Raw genomic sequence first — 13,285 nt, forward strand, 5'->3', positions numbered from 1 at the left:
TGACTGTGCCTAGGTCTTCCTACAGGAAAATCAGGTACAAGTGCAGGACTCTGAACCTTCTCCACTGAAGCTGGTGGTAAAACTGCCACCAGCTCCACTTGGAGCAAGAGTGAGCCCCCAGGCCTAAGGACCAAAACATGCATTTCAAGATGTTACATGTAGATGCAGTGCATAAACTCAAACAGAGGCAATCCAGCAAGCAATGTGGAATATAAAGCACTATTATTGAAAAAAAGCTCATTGTTTCCCACAGAAACCCATCCTGATGGATGCCACCAGGACCTGGGGGCAGCATGCTAAGGAGATATCTCTTTTTCCTTTCAATGGGAACTGTGTTTTGCTTTTGTGCAGCTCAGGCACAGTGGAGGGAAGGGCACACTCTGCTGGTCACAGCACCTTTTACACTGACAGCTTTTGAACACCCTGGGTGCTGAAATATAACCCTCATGCCACGACATCTGCACTGAGGTGGTGCCCGCACCAGGCTGCTCTTGGCTTCTCTCACCCTGAGTGTCAGTGAGGGTGGCTCTGATGCTGTCACTGAGTTCTCTCGTGCTTAAACATCAGCCTACCTGCTGCCAGAGCTCCTTCTCTCCTGAAGGACAATTTTAGCAGTGTAACATATGTTCAAAAACTCTTTACCTTAGGCTTTTCATCCAGTATTTGCTGGCGAATCTCCTTGTGTTTTTCTACAAGTTTCTCCTGCCTTTTACTCTGAGCATCTTCTAGCTGTCAGAAAAGAGCAGAGAATCTTTTTTCGTGGATTGCACATCCTCACTCTCCCACCTCCTCCCCAGCAAACATTCCACCCATCAAAACTGAAACACTGTCATCAAAACTATGAATAATTCCAATCTAAAATTACACAAATTACACATCACTGCCTGAGCATCCCTGAGCACAACTGTTCAACAGTCAGATGTGGACATGAAACATCAGATTTCACATGTAAGATTCAGGATCAGAAATGTCTAAAGGACTTCCTGCAGACTTCTAATGTCATTAAATTATAAATTTTGGGTTTCACTTAATAATGCCCCCAGAAATAAAACCTACTTAATTTGCTAATTCTTTAGGCTGCTTCCTAAATCAAGGCTCTGCTAAGCAAAAATGGGCCAACCTTAGAACCTATCTTTGCATTGAAATTAAGAGGAGAATTCAATAGCTGCAGACGTTCCATAGTGATTTTACACCCTAAAGCACTGCAGCACATGATTTCAGCCTGGTGTGAACCACCTGTAGTTTCAGAAAAGCTAACAACTGTAATAGAATTCTTTAATTTGTGTTTACAGAACTCACAGAATGCTTTTTACATTTCAGTAACTCTATAAATGCAATTAAAGTTAAGATATACTCTGTAATTAAATGTTCACTGGCTTTCCTTATGCAATCTTTGCATTTGTGACCCAGTAAGCCCATTTAAAAAATGGGTGCATTTTCCATGGATACACACAGGATATTCAGAGATGAAATTGTATTAAAACCTTCCCTCCTCAGCACCATCCCCCCAGATGCTGACTAACAATTGATGAGAAGCTGTCTGAAATCCCAGCTTTCCTTTAACTGGAATGTGAAGCAGAGTCTACCCTGCATCTGCTAAAAGTCAGCAGGTGCAGAATCTTTATGCTGAAGCCTAGAACCTGCAGCAGAGATTAATAACCTAAAAGGGGAAAGGTGACATTTCATGCCCCCAGATGCAGCAGAAGCCTGACATACCCTCTTTATGTACTGCACCACCTCCTGGATGTAGGATCGGATCATTTCCGTCTTCTCCCTGGGGGAAGCATTGCAGCAGTTATCAGTTATTGGAGTCAACAAGGGCACACTGATGGATTTTACCCCTCTGCAGCTCTTTGCTTAACCAAGGCCATGTTTAAGGACCTGCCTAATTAACCTCTCTGCACTTCCTGAATGTGTCCTTGTGCCAGGCTGCACCTTTATGGCACCAAGGGCTCAGAATTCCCCACGACCTGCACACAATCCCCCTGCTCCTCCCCAGCAGGCTTTTCCCACAGGATGATGCCCTGTTTTCCAGGTGCTGCTGGTGCTCCCACAGTCCCCAGTGTCCCTGGGAGCTGCAGAGCCGTGAGCAGAGGCACAGTGCCACGCTGTGGCAGAGGAGCAGCCTCTGCCAGGGCAGGCACGGCTGCTGACACCGGGCACCAAGCTCCCAGGGGAGCAGGGCAGGCACGGGCTGGCCCCACACAGAGCTGGACTCAGAGCAAACTGAGCTTTATGGCACACTCAGACAGTTATTTGGTAACCATCAGTCAAAGGTTGAACACAAGAACCCCCAGAGGGGTAAATGCACATACAACAACAACAATGTGTAGCTACTACAGTTGATCTGTTTCAGGACAGGTACTCCAAATCCTGATTGCCTCAGCCAAGACCAGTGAACTGCTCTGCTCCTCAGGTGGCACTCAAATCAAGAGGACTTAGGCAAGCCCTGGGTGGGTGTCAAAAAATTAAGTAAAAACAATTAAAACAGTGAATCTGTGTAATATTCCTTCCCAAACTTGTGCAAATGCTTTAGATGAACTGCAGTGGAGGCAGAGTGACTCAAAAGGGATTCACCAGAAGGAAGGTCTCACACCTCTGTGCCCTACTCCCAAAGTGAGGACAAGCTGTGTCACAGATAGGGGAAAGCTGACTCTCAATAGGGCTCCCCTCTCACCTCTCTGAAGGGCTCTTTGAAAAGCCTGACAGAGGAAAGTCCTTGGGAAAAATGAGAAAAAAATTGAAAGGGAAAGAGAAAAGAACTGCTACTTGTCTGTCCCTAAGCTTTTCTCACTAGTGCCTCATTTACCACTCAGCAAATCATTTCCTACTGCAATTGATTTTTACTGCTGCAGCATTTCCGTAATGGCCAGCTGCTTTTTGCTAATATGAATTCCATGCCCTCTGAACAGCTCTAACTATGTTAAGTATTTCTCCCTCTTTTTCATAATAAATTATTCTCATCTTTTTTTTTAATAGGATGTTTGTTGAAATTTTTAATGTGCGGATTCTGAAACTACCTGAAACAATTCACTATGTGTGTCTGTGATTTCCTTTCAGGGTTACCAAATACAGACTCCCTCTTGAGAAGCTCCAAAACCTGTGTAAACCCTTTTACCTGCAGAAAACCAAACACAGTTGTGCCTTTGTTACGTGGTAAAACTCAAACATTAGAGGGTTTCATTTTTGTTTTGTTCTGTTTGCTCCTCTTGTATTTTTAACTGCTCTAAAGTAAAGACTGGTAACAAGAATATCAGTGCAAGATTAAAATACTCCATTTTCTTTTTGAGCTGCTTGCCAAAACAAATGAAAGAGGACAATCAAACCTAGATAACTGTGCCCATGGGAAGAACACAATCAGCTTGCACAACTGCAGTTTGTACTGTCTGGGGGTGCATAAATAGAATTAGGATTGCTGTGCCTGCCCAGGGACACGCACCCTGGGAGCTCAGCTTTCCCCTGTGTCCCCCCAGGTGTCACTGTCACTGGTGGAGGGTCATGGGCACAGCCTGGCGGGAGTTGATCCCAAAAGCAGAGTGAAGCTCCCAGTGTGGTGCTGCCATTTCTCCTGGAGAGCAGCTGGAATGGAATGCAGAAGACAAGAGAATTCACAAATAGAAACCCAAGTCAGAATGAAATCCCAGCCCGCAGGACCAGGAGCGTTGAGGCTATTTGCACTCAGAGCAACAGTGCCTGGATGAACAGCTTTTTGGGGAACTGCTCCATGAGATGCTCCCAGGAACAAACCCCTCCACATAGCAGCACCTCTGCTGCTGGCCCAGGCTTGTCCTGCTCACGGAACAGGAGATTGGATTAGCCCCAGGAAATGAAATTATTATCAGGGAGAGGACTCTGGGGAGGTCTGACTGAAGGCTGCCTTGGATTTAGGGTCAAGACCTTCCTTTGATTTACCAGCTGTGAAAAATCTTGTACAGTGATATGGATCTAGGGATATACTTACTCTTCCATTTGATTTTTATCCTTGGACTTTGCTTCTGTGATCTTCTCCTGCCTCTTCTTGTCCATTTTTTTCTTCAGTTCTTTCTTTTCTCTAAAGCATTAAAAATAAAGGGAAGTACAAAAAGTATCTAAACAAATCCCATAAGGAGCAGCAATCAATGGTAAAGGGAACAGCACTTACTTTTCACATGTTTCTTTCAGTTTCTTTAGCTGGTTGTTCTGACACTCCTCTGCTACATCTGTCAGCTTCTGAATTAGCTAGAAAGAAAATCCCCCCCAAAAAATATGTATTTTCAGCTAAACATCATAGAGGCAGCCAAATTTCCTCAAAAGTCTGCAGCAGACACAAAAGTGTTACGCCATTCCCAGATGAAGTACCACCAATCAAAAGCCAGTAAACATCATTATCAGTGTAAACACATTATTAACTGGTGGAGTTCAGCCAGAGTGGTGCACATTCAACTCACACAGAAACTGCTACTTCTCTGTACATCAAGGTGATACACTTTCACAATATTAAACGTAAATCCAAAATATATTCCAAGTATTTTACCTTTGCTCGGAATGAAAACACCTGTGAAAAAACATAACGGGTCATAAATTGAATTTACACAATGCTAATTGCCAACTGAATGCCTGTGTCACTGAACATCCAGGTTTTTCTGTGAGGGCTGAAAGCATTCCTCCTGTAATGAAGATTATTACAAGGAACGGTTAGGATTTTGGGGTGGTCAAGGGGATGTTCAAAATCAGGCATGACAACTGCGAAAGCCAAGCACAGAGAAGCATAACCTGCATTTTGGTCACAGAATGAAAAATCTCTGAGTCATTGGTTTGAAATCTGCTGTGGGTCCATTCTCCTTGGTGCCCAAACCAGTAACAAAAGGCACGGCTGTGGTGGGATGCTGACAGGAGAGAAGTCGTGGGCAGGGCTCCTGTGCCAGCTCAAGGAACAGGGAATAAAGTGGGAAATGGGACCCATTTGGTTTGATCACCCTTCTAGGTTAAGTCTGATTTTGTAAAATCACCCTCTCAGGGTGATGAACCAGGAGTGTATAACAAGGCATAGCTGGTCTGATCCAACTTTTCATTCCTTAGATAAAAGTAGAAAGGTACCAACAATAGGCTCCCCTCTAAAAGCAAGCCATCAGAAAGAATCTCTCAGCTGAAAGGCAAGTTTGAATTGGAATATTAACTCCTGCACAGCTCAGAGGGAAAACTGTCCAAAGGTTCTGTGCTAAAAAATGAATGTACTGTACCACCACCTAATAGGATAATACCAGAAATGTAACTCTGCTTTGAGAAATGCCATTTCCCAATTTGGAATGAGAAACGAGTTACCTCATGAGATAAGCCCAGCTATGTGGGTCTAGAATGGTTCTTTTTTATAAAAACCCAGTGTCTGAGAAGCAGGCACCAGCTGTTACTGGGATGGGGACTGTCCCCCTGTGGTGCAGGTAACTGTGCCCATACACCCTCCTGGAGCAGCTGTGACTCACACAGGGATGGGGATAAACATCACAGCTCTGTGCTGTGATCACGGAGATCAGTCTGTGCAGGGGCATTGCTGAGCAGTACCCACACACAAATCACTCTTCTTCCCTGCTCTTTTTGGCTGGCAGGGCAGAGGAGACAAATCAACTTCACCCAACAGGAGTGAGGCCAAACATCAGGTAATAGAAAAAATTGCAAGAGGGGGTTGTCTGGAGTTGAGAAACAGCTTGTACTCCCATAACACCCTTTAAAATGTTCATTTCTGCCTAATATCCATTAGCATCAGCTTCTTTCTGCCCAGCTCCTCTACTTCAGCTCAGAGGGCCTATGATCCTGCTACAGTTGTCAGCCAAACTCCAGCTGTAAAAACAAAACTGACTTGGCCCAATGAATGCAAAATATTTCTTCAGCATATACAGAATATGTCCTGCATCCCCTCAAAGTGTTCATCTGCCACAGGAACACTCTTTGGCACAACCCTCTGTCCTGGGGAATGTTTGAATCTATTTTCATGCTGTTCCAATTTATTTTCTGGCTAATCCTGCCTCCTTGTGTGTTGCAGGTTTGAAAAAGTGGCAGAACAAAATAGGAACATCATCCAAAAGCTGCAGTAAAACGAGACTTGTGTAACCAGAGGTAGCAACAATCCTGTTGCCTTTGCGCCTTCCACCCAAAGCCTTCCAAGCTATTGGAAGTGTCAGTGACAAAGTGACACAACAATCCCTTGAAGCTGCAGCAGAACAGAGGGAAGTGGAGCTCTGGAAGGGACCCCAAGTAGGAGGAAGCCCCAGGTGATGAGAATTTGTCCTGGTGCCACCAGTGCTCACCCTGAGCTCGACACCACAAACCTACCAGCTTGATGTGCTCCCGTTTCTGGTACTTCTCACTGTAGTACTGCTCCTGCCTGAGGTTCAGCAGCTGCTGCTGCTGCTTCTCCTTCAGCTCCACCAGCTTCTGGGTCATCTCAGAGTCGAGTGCAGCCAGCTCCTGCTCAATGGTGGAAGAGCTGTGGTCGGGGCTGCTCGTCTCAGACCTGCAAGGACAGAGCACACCCCGAGGGGTCTTGGTCACCAGGCATCCATACCCTGCCTTCATTCGCTTAAATTTGCCTTTTGAAGTCAGATATTCATAAGTAGCCTGTAAAAAGTTCCTCAGCACCCCATACAGAGCAAGAGGATAGGTAATTTTAGCCCTAGTAACTTCAAGGATTTAATGAAAAAGAAATTATTAATGATTTATTAATGGGATGGCTACAGCTTTTAAACCTCATCTCACTGACCCACGAGGGTGGTGGCAATCAGACTTAGTATAAGTGAGCTATAAAGGCAACTGCCAAGACTTCCCTTGGAACTTGTTTATCCACTTCCAGACATAACTTGAACTTCAAAGCTGCAGAGCCTTCAGGAGAAAGGGTGAATGCTGAGTATTTTGGAAACAAAGTCATCCCCGCATGCACTCAGCAATAAATTAAATAACTTAACGTTACATCTGCATTTACCAAATGCTTCACATGGTAGGAACATCCCTTTATTTGGTGTTTTCTTCCCCCTTCAGGAAATGCCATGCATAGCACACACAGGAAAGTGCTCCATGGGCTGCTGGCTTTAGAAGGAAAGCTCACATCCCAGTGGGGAGCAAATCTCAGACAGGCAGCTCTCAGGAGCAAGGGAAAAACATAATAAGGAAGCTAAAAAGCAACACTAAGGAACAGTTTGGGTCTGTTTTACTCTTTCTTAAGACAGAAGGAAGGACAGATGTAACTGTGAAAAGAGATATGATGACACTGAACTGCCCAAGAGAAAAATAAGCAGCAAATCCAGTATCACTCTCAGGCCAGCACTAAACCAAACCCAAGGAAAATACATTAAAAAAAATAAGATTGTGCTGTGTCCCTGGTCTGCTGCTGTGTTTACTGCCATGCTCAGGTGCTAAATCAGTTGCCTGGGAAACGTCAGAACAGCGCAGGAGATGGACAAAACAACAAAACCTTGAACAGGCAGGGCTGACATGGGGAGAAAAACGAGTTTGCTCCTCAGAAATGTGCCGAGATTACAATGCAGAGAACTGGCTCTGCCTCTCTTCTCTCTCCCAGGTTCAAGTGTGCAGCTGCTGTCACTTAAGAGTTACTTCACCTGAAATAATGTGATCCTGCTTTCATCCATCCAAGGACACAAATGCCAAGGTAGCCTCCTTTTATTTCTTGTGTTTTTATTGTATTTGAATATTCTGCTAAGAGGTTAAGTGGTGCGATGGGTGAGGGTAATTTAAACATTACAGAGCCAGAAGACGGCATTAATGAATATTACAGTCGGCATATTATGCCATTAGACAACACATAATATAAAGCTGACATTTCTCTTGTATTTCTGGGAAAAAGAAATCAGGTCTATTTCTAAACACTGGCTAAAATATTGGCTGCTTTTTATGGGATGTGATCATTAAAGGAACTTCAGAGCAACACCAACAAAACACTTGTGCACATGTATAAATAAATATTTAAAACTTCCTGTAGACAAGGGCTTTACTGAATCTTGGCTCAATTTTAGACAAGGGCAAAAAGCAGAGATTGCTCCTGACCATAGACAAGATATTTTTATGGCCATCTGATGCAGGGACTCCTGTGAAGCAGTGATTTATACTTTGCAGTTACAGGCAAATAGTGTCAGCAATATTTTAAAATGATAAAAATCCTCTTTCTCCTGTGCTCTATTAGAATTTTGCTGCTTGAGATAATATGTAGTTGCAAGCTTGAAAATCCCTGAAAACATATTTGTGCCTTTTTTAAAATGTAACCTCCAGACTTGTCTGTATCTGCACATAAAACTCCATGTCTCTGACTCCACTGTGGCAGCTCCACGTAGGAGACTGCAGGGTTTTGCTGCCTGACATCATCAGTGGTTTGCAGTCAGATCACAACACAGTACAAAAACTCAAATCTTTTTTTGCTCAAAAACAAATGAGTCATTTTATTTATTCAGCTTGATTTTCTGCTTAAATGTGAATAGGAGGAAAGCCAGAAATGTGCTGTTGTTTTGCCTGCCACTGTCTGTCACACACTTTGGTGGTGGGAAACACTGCAGATAAAATATCCCTGGGCTTGCAGTTGACAGCCAGTCATTAAAGAGAGTTTGTTAAACTCAAGTACAGAACCTGGAAGCCTGAAAACTGGCAACAGTGAAGGCCAGTAGAACACAGATATATTGTGAGTGTCAAGCTCTTATTAAGGCCAATGACATTCTGTCATCGGGAAAGCAGAAATGAATAAGCTCCTGCCCAGGGACAAGTTATGGCCTGAGTCCCAGTCACTTACATTTAGAGGTACTATCAACAAGATTGGCAGCCAGAGCAGGCTTTGCAGCATTTTTCTCTGATCATCTCCTACCAAAAAGTATTTTTTTAAAGTTCGTTCAATATCATCATATTTAAGAACTGCAGCTACATCAATTTCATGTAAAAGAGGAATTTAGTGCTTATCTAGTTACTTTAAAAAATAAATGATGTTAAGACAAAAAGGATACAGCAATGGGAGAGATAAAAGTTCAGTTGCAAGAGTCTCTGACACTGACTGGCTCTATGCGTGTATATGCTTTGCCAGGAGTTATGAATTGGTCTTTATTAACACACAGTTCCTTACCATAAGAACAAGGCAATAATCGTGGAAAGGTTAGTAAGAATTCATTGCAGCTTTTTTGCATTTAAATTTATAATAATAGTTAATAAATAAATAATACAAACATTGTTATCAGGACAGAGAAAGAGACAGGGTGGTGCAAGGTTTGGAAAGAAAGCACAGAAGGGGTGTTCCTGCAGAGGCAAAGCCAGGCGGTCATTAAGACACTCCCAGGTGTCCTGGATCGATCATGATTTAACAGCAGTCAGATGTTTATGATCTCCAGGTGCTTCTTTCCCCTAATCCTCCACCTGATGCCTTCTACTGTGGCCTGAGTTTTTCCAAGGCTCAAACATAGAGCCATGGTTCTCATCTCCCCCATTAACCAGGAACCTGCTGCTTTGGATTTTTTCTGTGCTCTGCCACCTACATCTGATTTCTCTACTGTAAAAGACGTAAAGGTCTCTGAGTAAAGGTGTGCAGCAGCCCTCTGCTGAGGCAGGCTGTGTTTCACCCACCTTTTCTTGCTGTCCCTTTTGGCAGTTTTCTCCAGCACCGCTCTCCGCCGCAGGTAGTCGTTCTGGATCTCGTTGTACTTTGCCGTGTGCTCTTTGATAAGGTCGGTGGTTTTCTTGTGATGCCTCTTCACCAGGTCCTTCATCTCCTTGTAGTGCTTCTTCTGAAGTTTAACAAAGGACTTCTGCTGTTTTAGCTCCTCAATGGTCTGTGCTTCCACTTCTGCAATGATAATAACAAAAGGCACTTCAACTTTCCAGCAGTGCAGGATTTCAGTCAGAGAAGCCAGGGATTGCCACGAGCAGGAATGGAACAAAACCTGCTTGTTTACTGTGGGTAAAGGAAATATGGCATAAATTGAGTAGTTTTACCTGAAATAAGCTAACTGGCTTGAAAGCACTGTGATAAAATGGTTCCACTACTATTCACTACATTCAGAACAAATTTAGCCTCTGTTCTCATGATAATGCTGCTCTTTCTTCTGCGTTAGATGGTAACTTGGTGGTCATGAAACTACAATTTCTAAAAAAAATCCCCATCCCCCATCTCATGAGATGTGCCCAAACATGGTTTACTTCAGCCCTGAGGAACAACACTTGGCATGTACATTTTCTAGGAGTTACTGCAGTCCTAATCACTGGAAGACATGCCTAAGCCAGATGGCCTGTTTCATAAAAAAGATGTTTTTCTTGACAAGAAAGCTTATTATTCATGCAGTGTGACCTGTGTATTTATTACCTGTGAGGACACTCTGGATAAGATCTTCTGTCTTTGCAGGTGCTTTCACAGAACCTAGAGGTAAAAGAGATGTTTAATTCCAATTCTTTTAAAACAACAGCCATGACTGCGCTGCTTGGCTGAACATTAAAACATAGCAGGTGACAAAGGACATACCCTGACATGGAGAGTTTTTAATCATTGGAGAAAACGCATCTTTTCAGCAGAAGAGGAGCAACATGAAAACATCAACCCTCTGGCCCAAGACAAAGGTGACCTTCCAAAAACCCACCTGAGCTGTGTTGTGTTACTGATAAGGAGGATGAAGTCCCTGACACCACTCACACAAGTCATTTGAGTGGCATTAGGCTGACAGTACAACCATACTACATAATATGACGGCAGTGCAGAATTCCTGCACACAGGATGAATCCAGCTCCTTGGAAGTCAGTCAGATCCTGCCCATAGAGACTGCAGCCATAAAACTACAAACACTGTGTTTAACAAGCATTTGCTATAGGAGATGTGTCAATACAAAGCACAGATGTGCCCAAGACGGTGTTTTGTGTGTGGAATAAGAAGTCACTACGTGCATGAATTAGGCATACCTGTAAAAACAATTCCAAGAGATTCCTGCACTTGCAGGAACAAACTTGAACAACAAAAAAACCCCAGCACATTTTCTTGCTTGTAATGAATTTCAGTTTCACCACCAATGCAACTGTTAAGTAGAAGATATTTGTATATTTGAAGCAGAGAAAAGTGGTAGGAAAGTTTCTACCTATTTTAGACAAGCAAAACCAACACACACAACTTCCCACCTTTGTTCTTTAAACACAAAGCACTTGCAAAATTATTATCCAGACTAATTTAGAAAACATGGGACTTCTTTTTTCTTTTCCTTTGTTTTGTTGTTTGTTATTTTTTTACCTGGTGCTGGCTGGCTGTGGACAACCTGAGTTGCTGGTTTCGGTGTGAGGGAAGCAGTGAAATTTACCCCATTTTCTGCTGGTGTTGGCCTGGGTTCATTGTTAGCTTCAGACGGTGCATCCCCATGGTCAATCTGAAATCACATGATAATTCATATTTTTCTTCCCAACTAACAGACTTAATTTATTTGCAGGTCCAGTTTAGCCTGGTTTTTAAATGCAAAATTATGCAAATGTTGTATCTAAAAATCATTCTAAAATAAAACAACGAAAGAAGACATCCTTAAAAGCCATGCTAACCCAGGTGGCTCATTTGTGAAGGGTAAATTTCAAGAAGAAATAGAGCAGGCATTATTCCAAAAAAGTATTTTAAGCAGATATAACTCATCAGGGACATTTTTTAGTGCAACATATATTAGCTGCACCAGATGTGAAGGCTGTATTGCAGTGAAGAGCCATAAAATCTTTCTAGAAATAATGTAGGTGCCGCCAGGAGAATGCTCCTCAGGTCCCTGCTGTGAACAAAACGTGAACACAAGATTACTTCTAAGTTTCATAGGTACACACAGTACTACCATTATTCACCATTCTCACAGAGCAGGAACATCCTTCTGTCTCCCAAGATCTTACATTCCTGTAACTACACTCCAAGGGTAATATGTAAACAGTACCTCCATTCTGCAGCATGAACACGCCTGTGGTATCCAAATATTTAAGCATTTTCCACAATCTTTTCCTTCTCTCCAGTCTCCTAAAGGCCTAGGCTTGCAGCGTGCACTGCACTACACACTGAATATCTAAACTTGTCCCTGTGACCATCAGGTTTTAAGCAGGCACCCAGCACTCAGCAAACAGAAGGTCATTCACAGCAATTTTTTATTTTGAAATGCTTTTGAAATTTTTCCGCTTCCCGCTGTCCCAGCGAGGGGCTGGTTGCCATGGTGTCTCAGGGACGTTTTGGATTTGTTCCTTCGGCTGCTTCCATCCCCTTCTTTGATGGTAATCACATTACATGAAGAGGCAGGATACCACAGTTGGTTTTTTTGGGTTTTTTTTTGCCCCATGATTACTCCACGCTTGCAAAACATCAGCCTGTGCTGCATCAATAGAGGCAAAATGGATTTTGATCCAACTGTTTTGTGCTGCTCCTGCTGCTGGTTTCCTTCAGTCTCGCCCTGACACTACACTGTGCATTGCAAAACAATTCCTGTCTCAACAGCCCGTTCCTACCAGAATTACAGGAGAGAGATACTGTAGGCAGAAGCATGATGCAACTGAAAACCAGTGCCAACAACTTCATTTATACCAAGCAGGAGTGACTGCAGTAAAATATGGAAAAACCTCCTTTGGCCAACATTTCTAACAGAGGAGCAACGTGACAGGCAAAAGCTGTAGCTGTGATAAACACACACAGATGTGGTTATCCTCACAGCTCTCCTCAGGCTGCACTTCATTAGTTTAATAAAAACGATGTTTGCTACACAGATCATCAACATTTAATGCAAATAAAGCCAGAATTCTTAACTACTGGCAGCTCTGCCCCACTGCATGGGAAGTGGGTATTATCTTCTTTTGAGACCTGGTTTTTACATGCTATGAAATCCTGCATCACACCTTGTTGAGGAACTATTAATATAACCTGTCACTTTGGGACATAAAACATCTGTTTTCAGAAACTGAAGCAGAAATATGAGGCAGGATCATGAATTGAATAAGGAATAATTTTCACTACATCAAGCAATCTAATCTCGTTAAAAAGCACTTTCTCTTCCCATAATTCATCACACTATGCTAAAAGAATGCTAAAATAAACATGATTTTTCCTTTAAAAAAAGGATTTTTCCTTTTAGGCTGTTTTTAAAACATGATGTAATCCAGCCTTCTAATTTACAGTTTTAATATTAACATAAACTGGTTTCTATTTCACATTGCCATGTCTATTGCAACACAGTGCATTTGCTAAGTAGAGAGATCCATACCCATAGAGGACTCTATCTGGTCTATTTTTATTTCTACAGAGAAAAGGAGCTACTTCAGGCTGGGATTAGCTCTTACCAAG

The 13,285-nt window shown here is 42.9% G+C and overlaps 1 protein-coding gene across 4 annotated transcripts in view; it reads right to left on the minus strand.

The window, feature by feature from the left end:
- Positions 1 to 13,285, minus strand: part of PLCB1 (phospholipase C beta 1) — a 338,452-nt gene that overhangs the window by 52,525 nt on the left and 272,642 nt on the right. For all 4 annotated transcript variants that reach the window (XM_068186088.1, XM_068186087.1, XM_068186090.1 and 1 more), the window contains exons 24-31: positions 11,228 to 11,360; positions 10,319 to 10,372; positions 9,583 to 9,802; positions 6,307 to 6,487; positions 4,142 to 4,218; positions 3,962 to 4,051; positions 1,717 to 1,774; positions 643 to 729 (exon numbers count right to left, since the gene is read on the minus strand). In XM_068186088.1, coding sequence (XP_068042189.1) covers positions 643 to 729; positions 1,717 to 1,774; positions 3,962 to 4,051; positions 4,142 to 4,218; positions 6,307 to 6,487; positions 9,583 to 9,802; positions 10,319 to 10,372; positions 11,228 to 11,360 — 900 coding nt within the window. The remainder of the gene's footprint in view (positions 1 to 642; positions 730 to 1,716; positions 1,775 to 3,961; positions 4,052 to 4,141; positions 4,219 to 6,306; positions 6,488 to 9,582; positions 9,803 to 10,318; positions 10,373 to 11,227; positions 11,361 to 13,285) is intronic.

The sequence above is a fragment of the Anomalospiza imberbis genome, chromosome 3 (genome assembly GCF_031753505.1).
Source record: "Anomalospiza imberbis isolate Cuckoo-Finch-1a 21T00152 chromosome 3, ASM3175350v1, whole genome shotgun sequence".
Classification (NCBI taxonomy): domain Eukaryota; kingdom Metazoa; phylum Chordata; class Aves; order Passeriformes; family Viduidae; genus Anomalospiza; species Anomalospiza imberbis.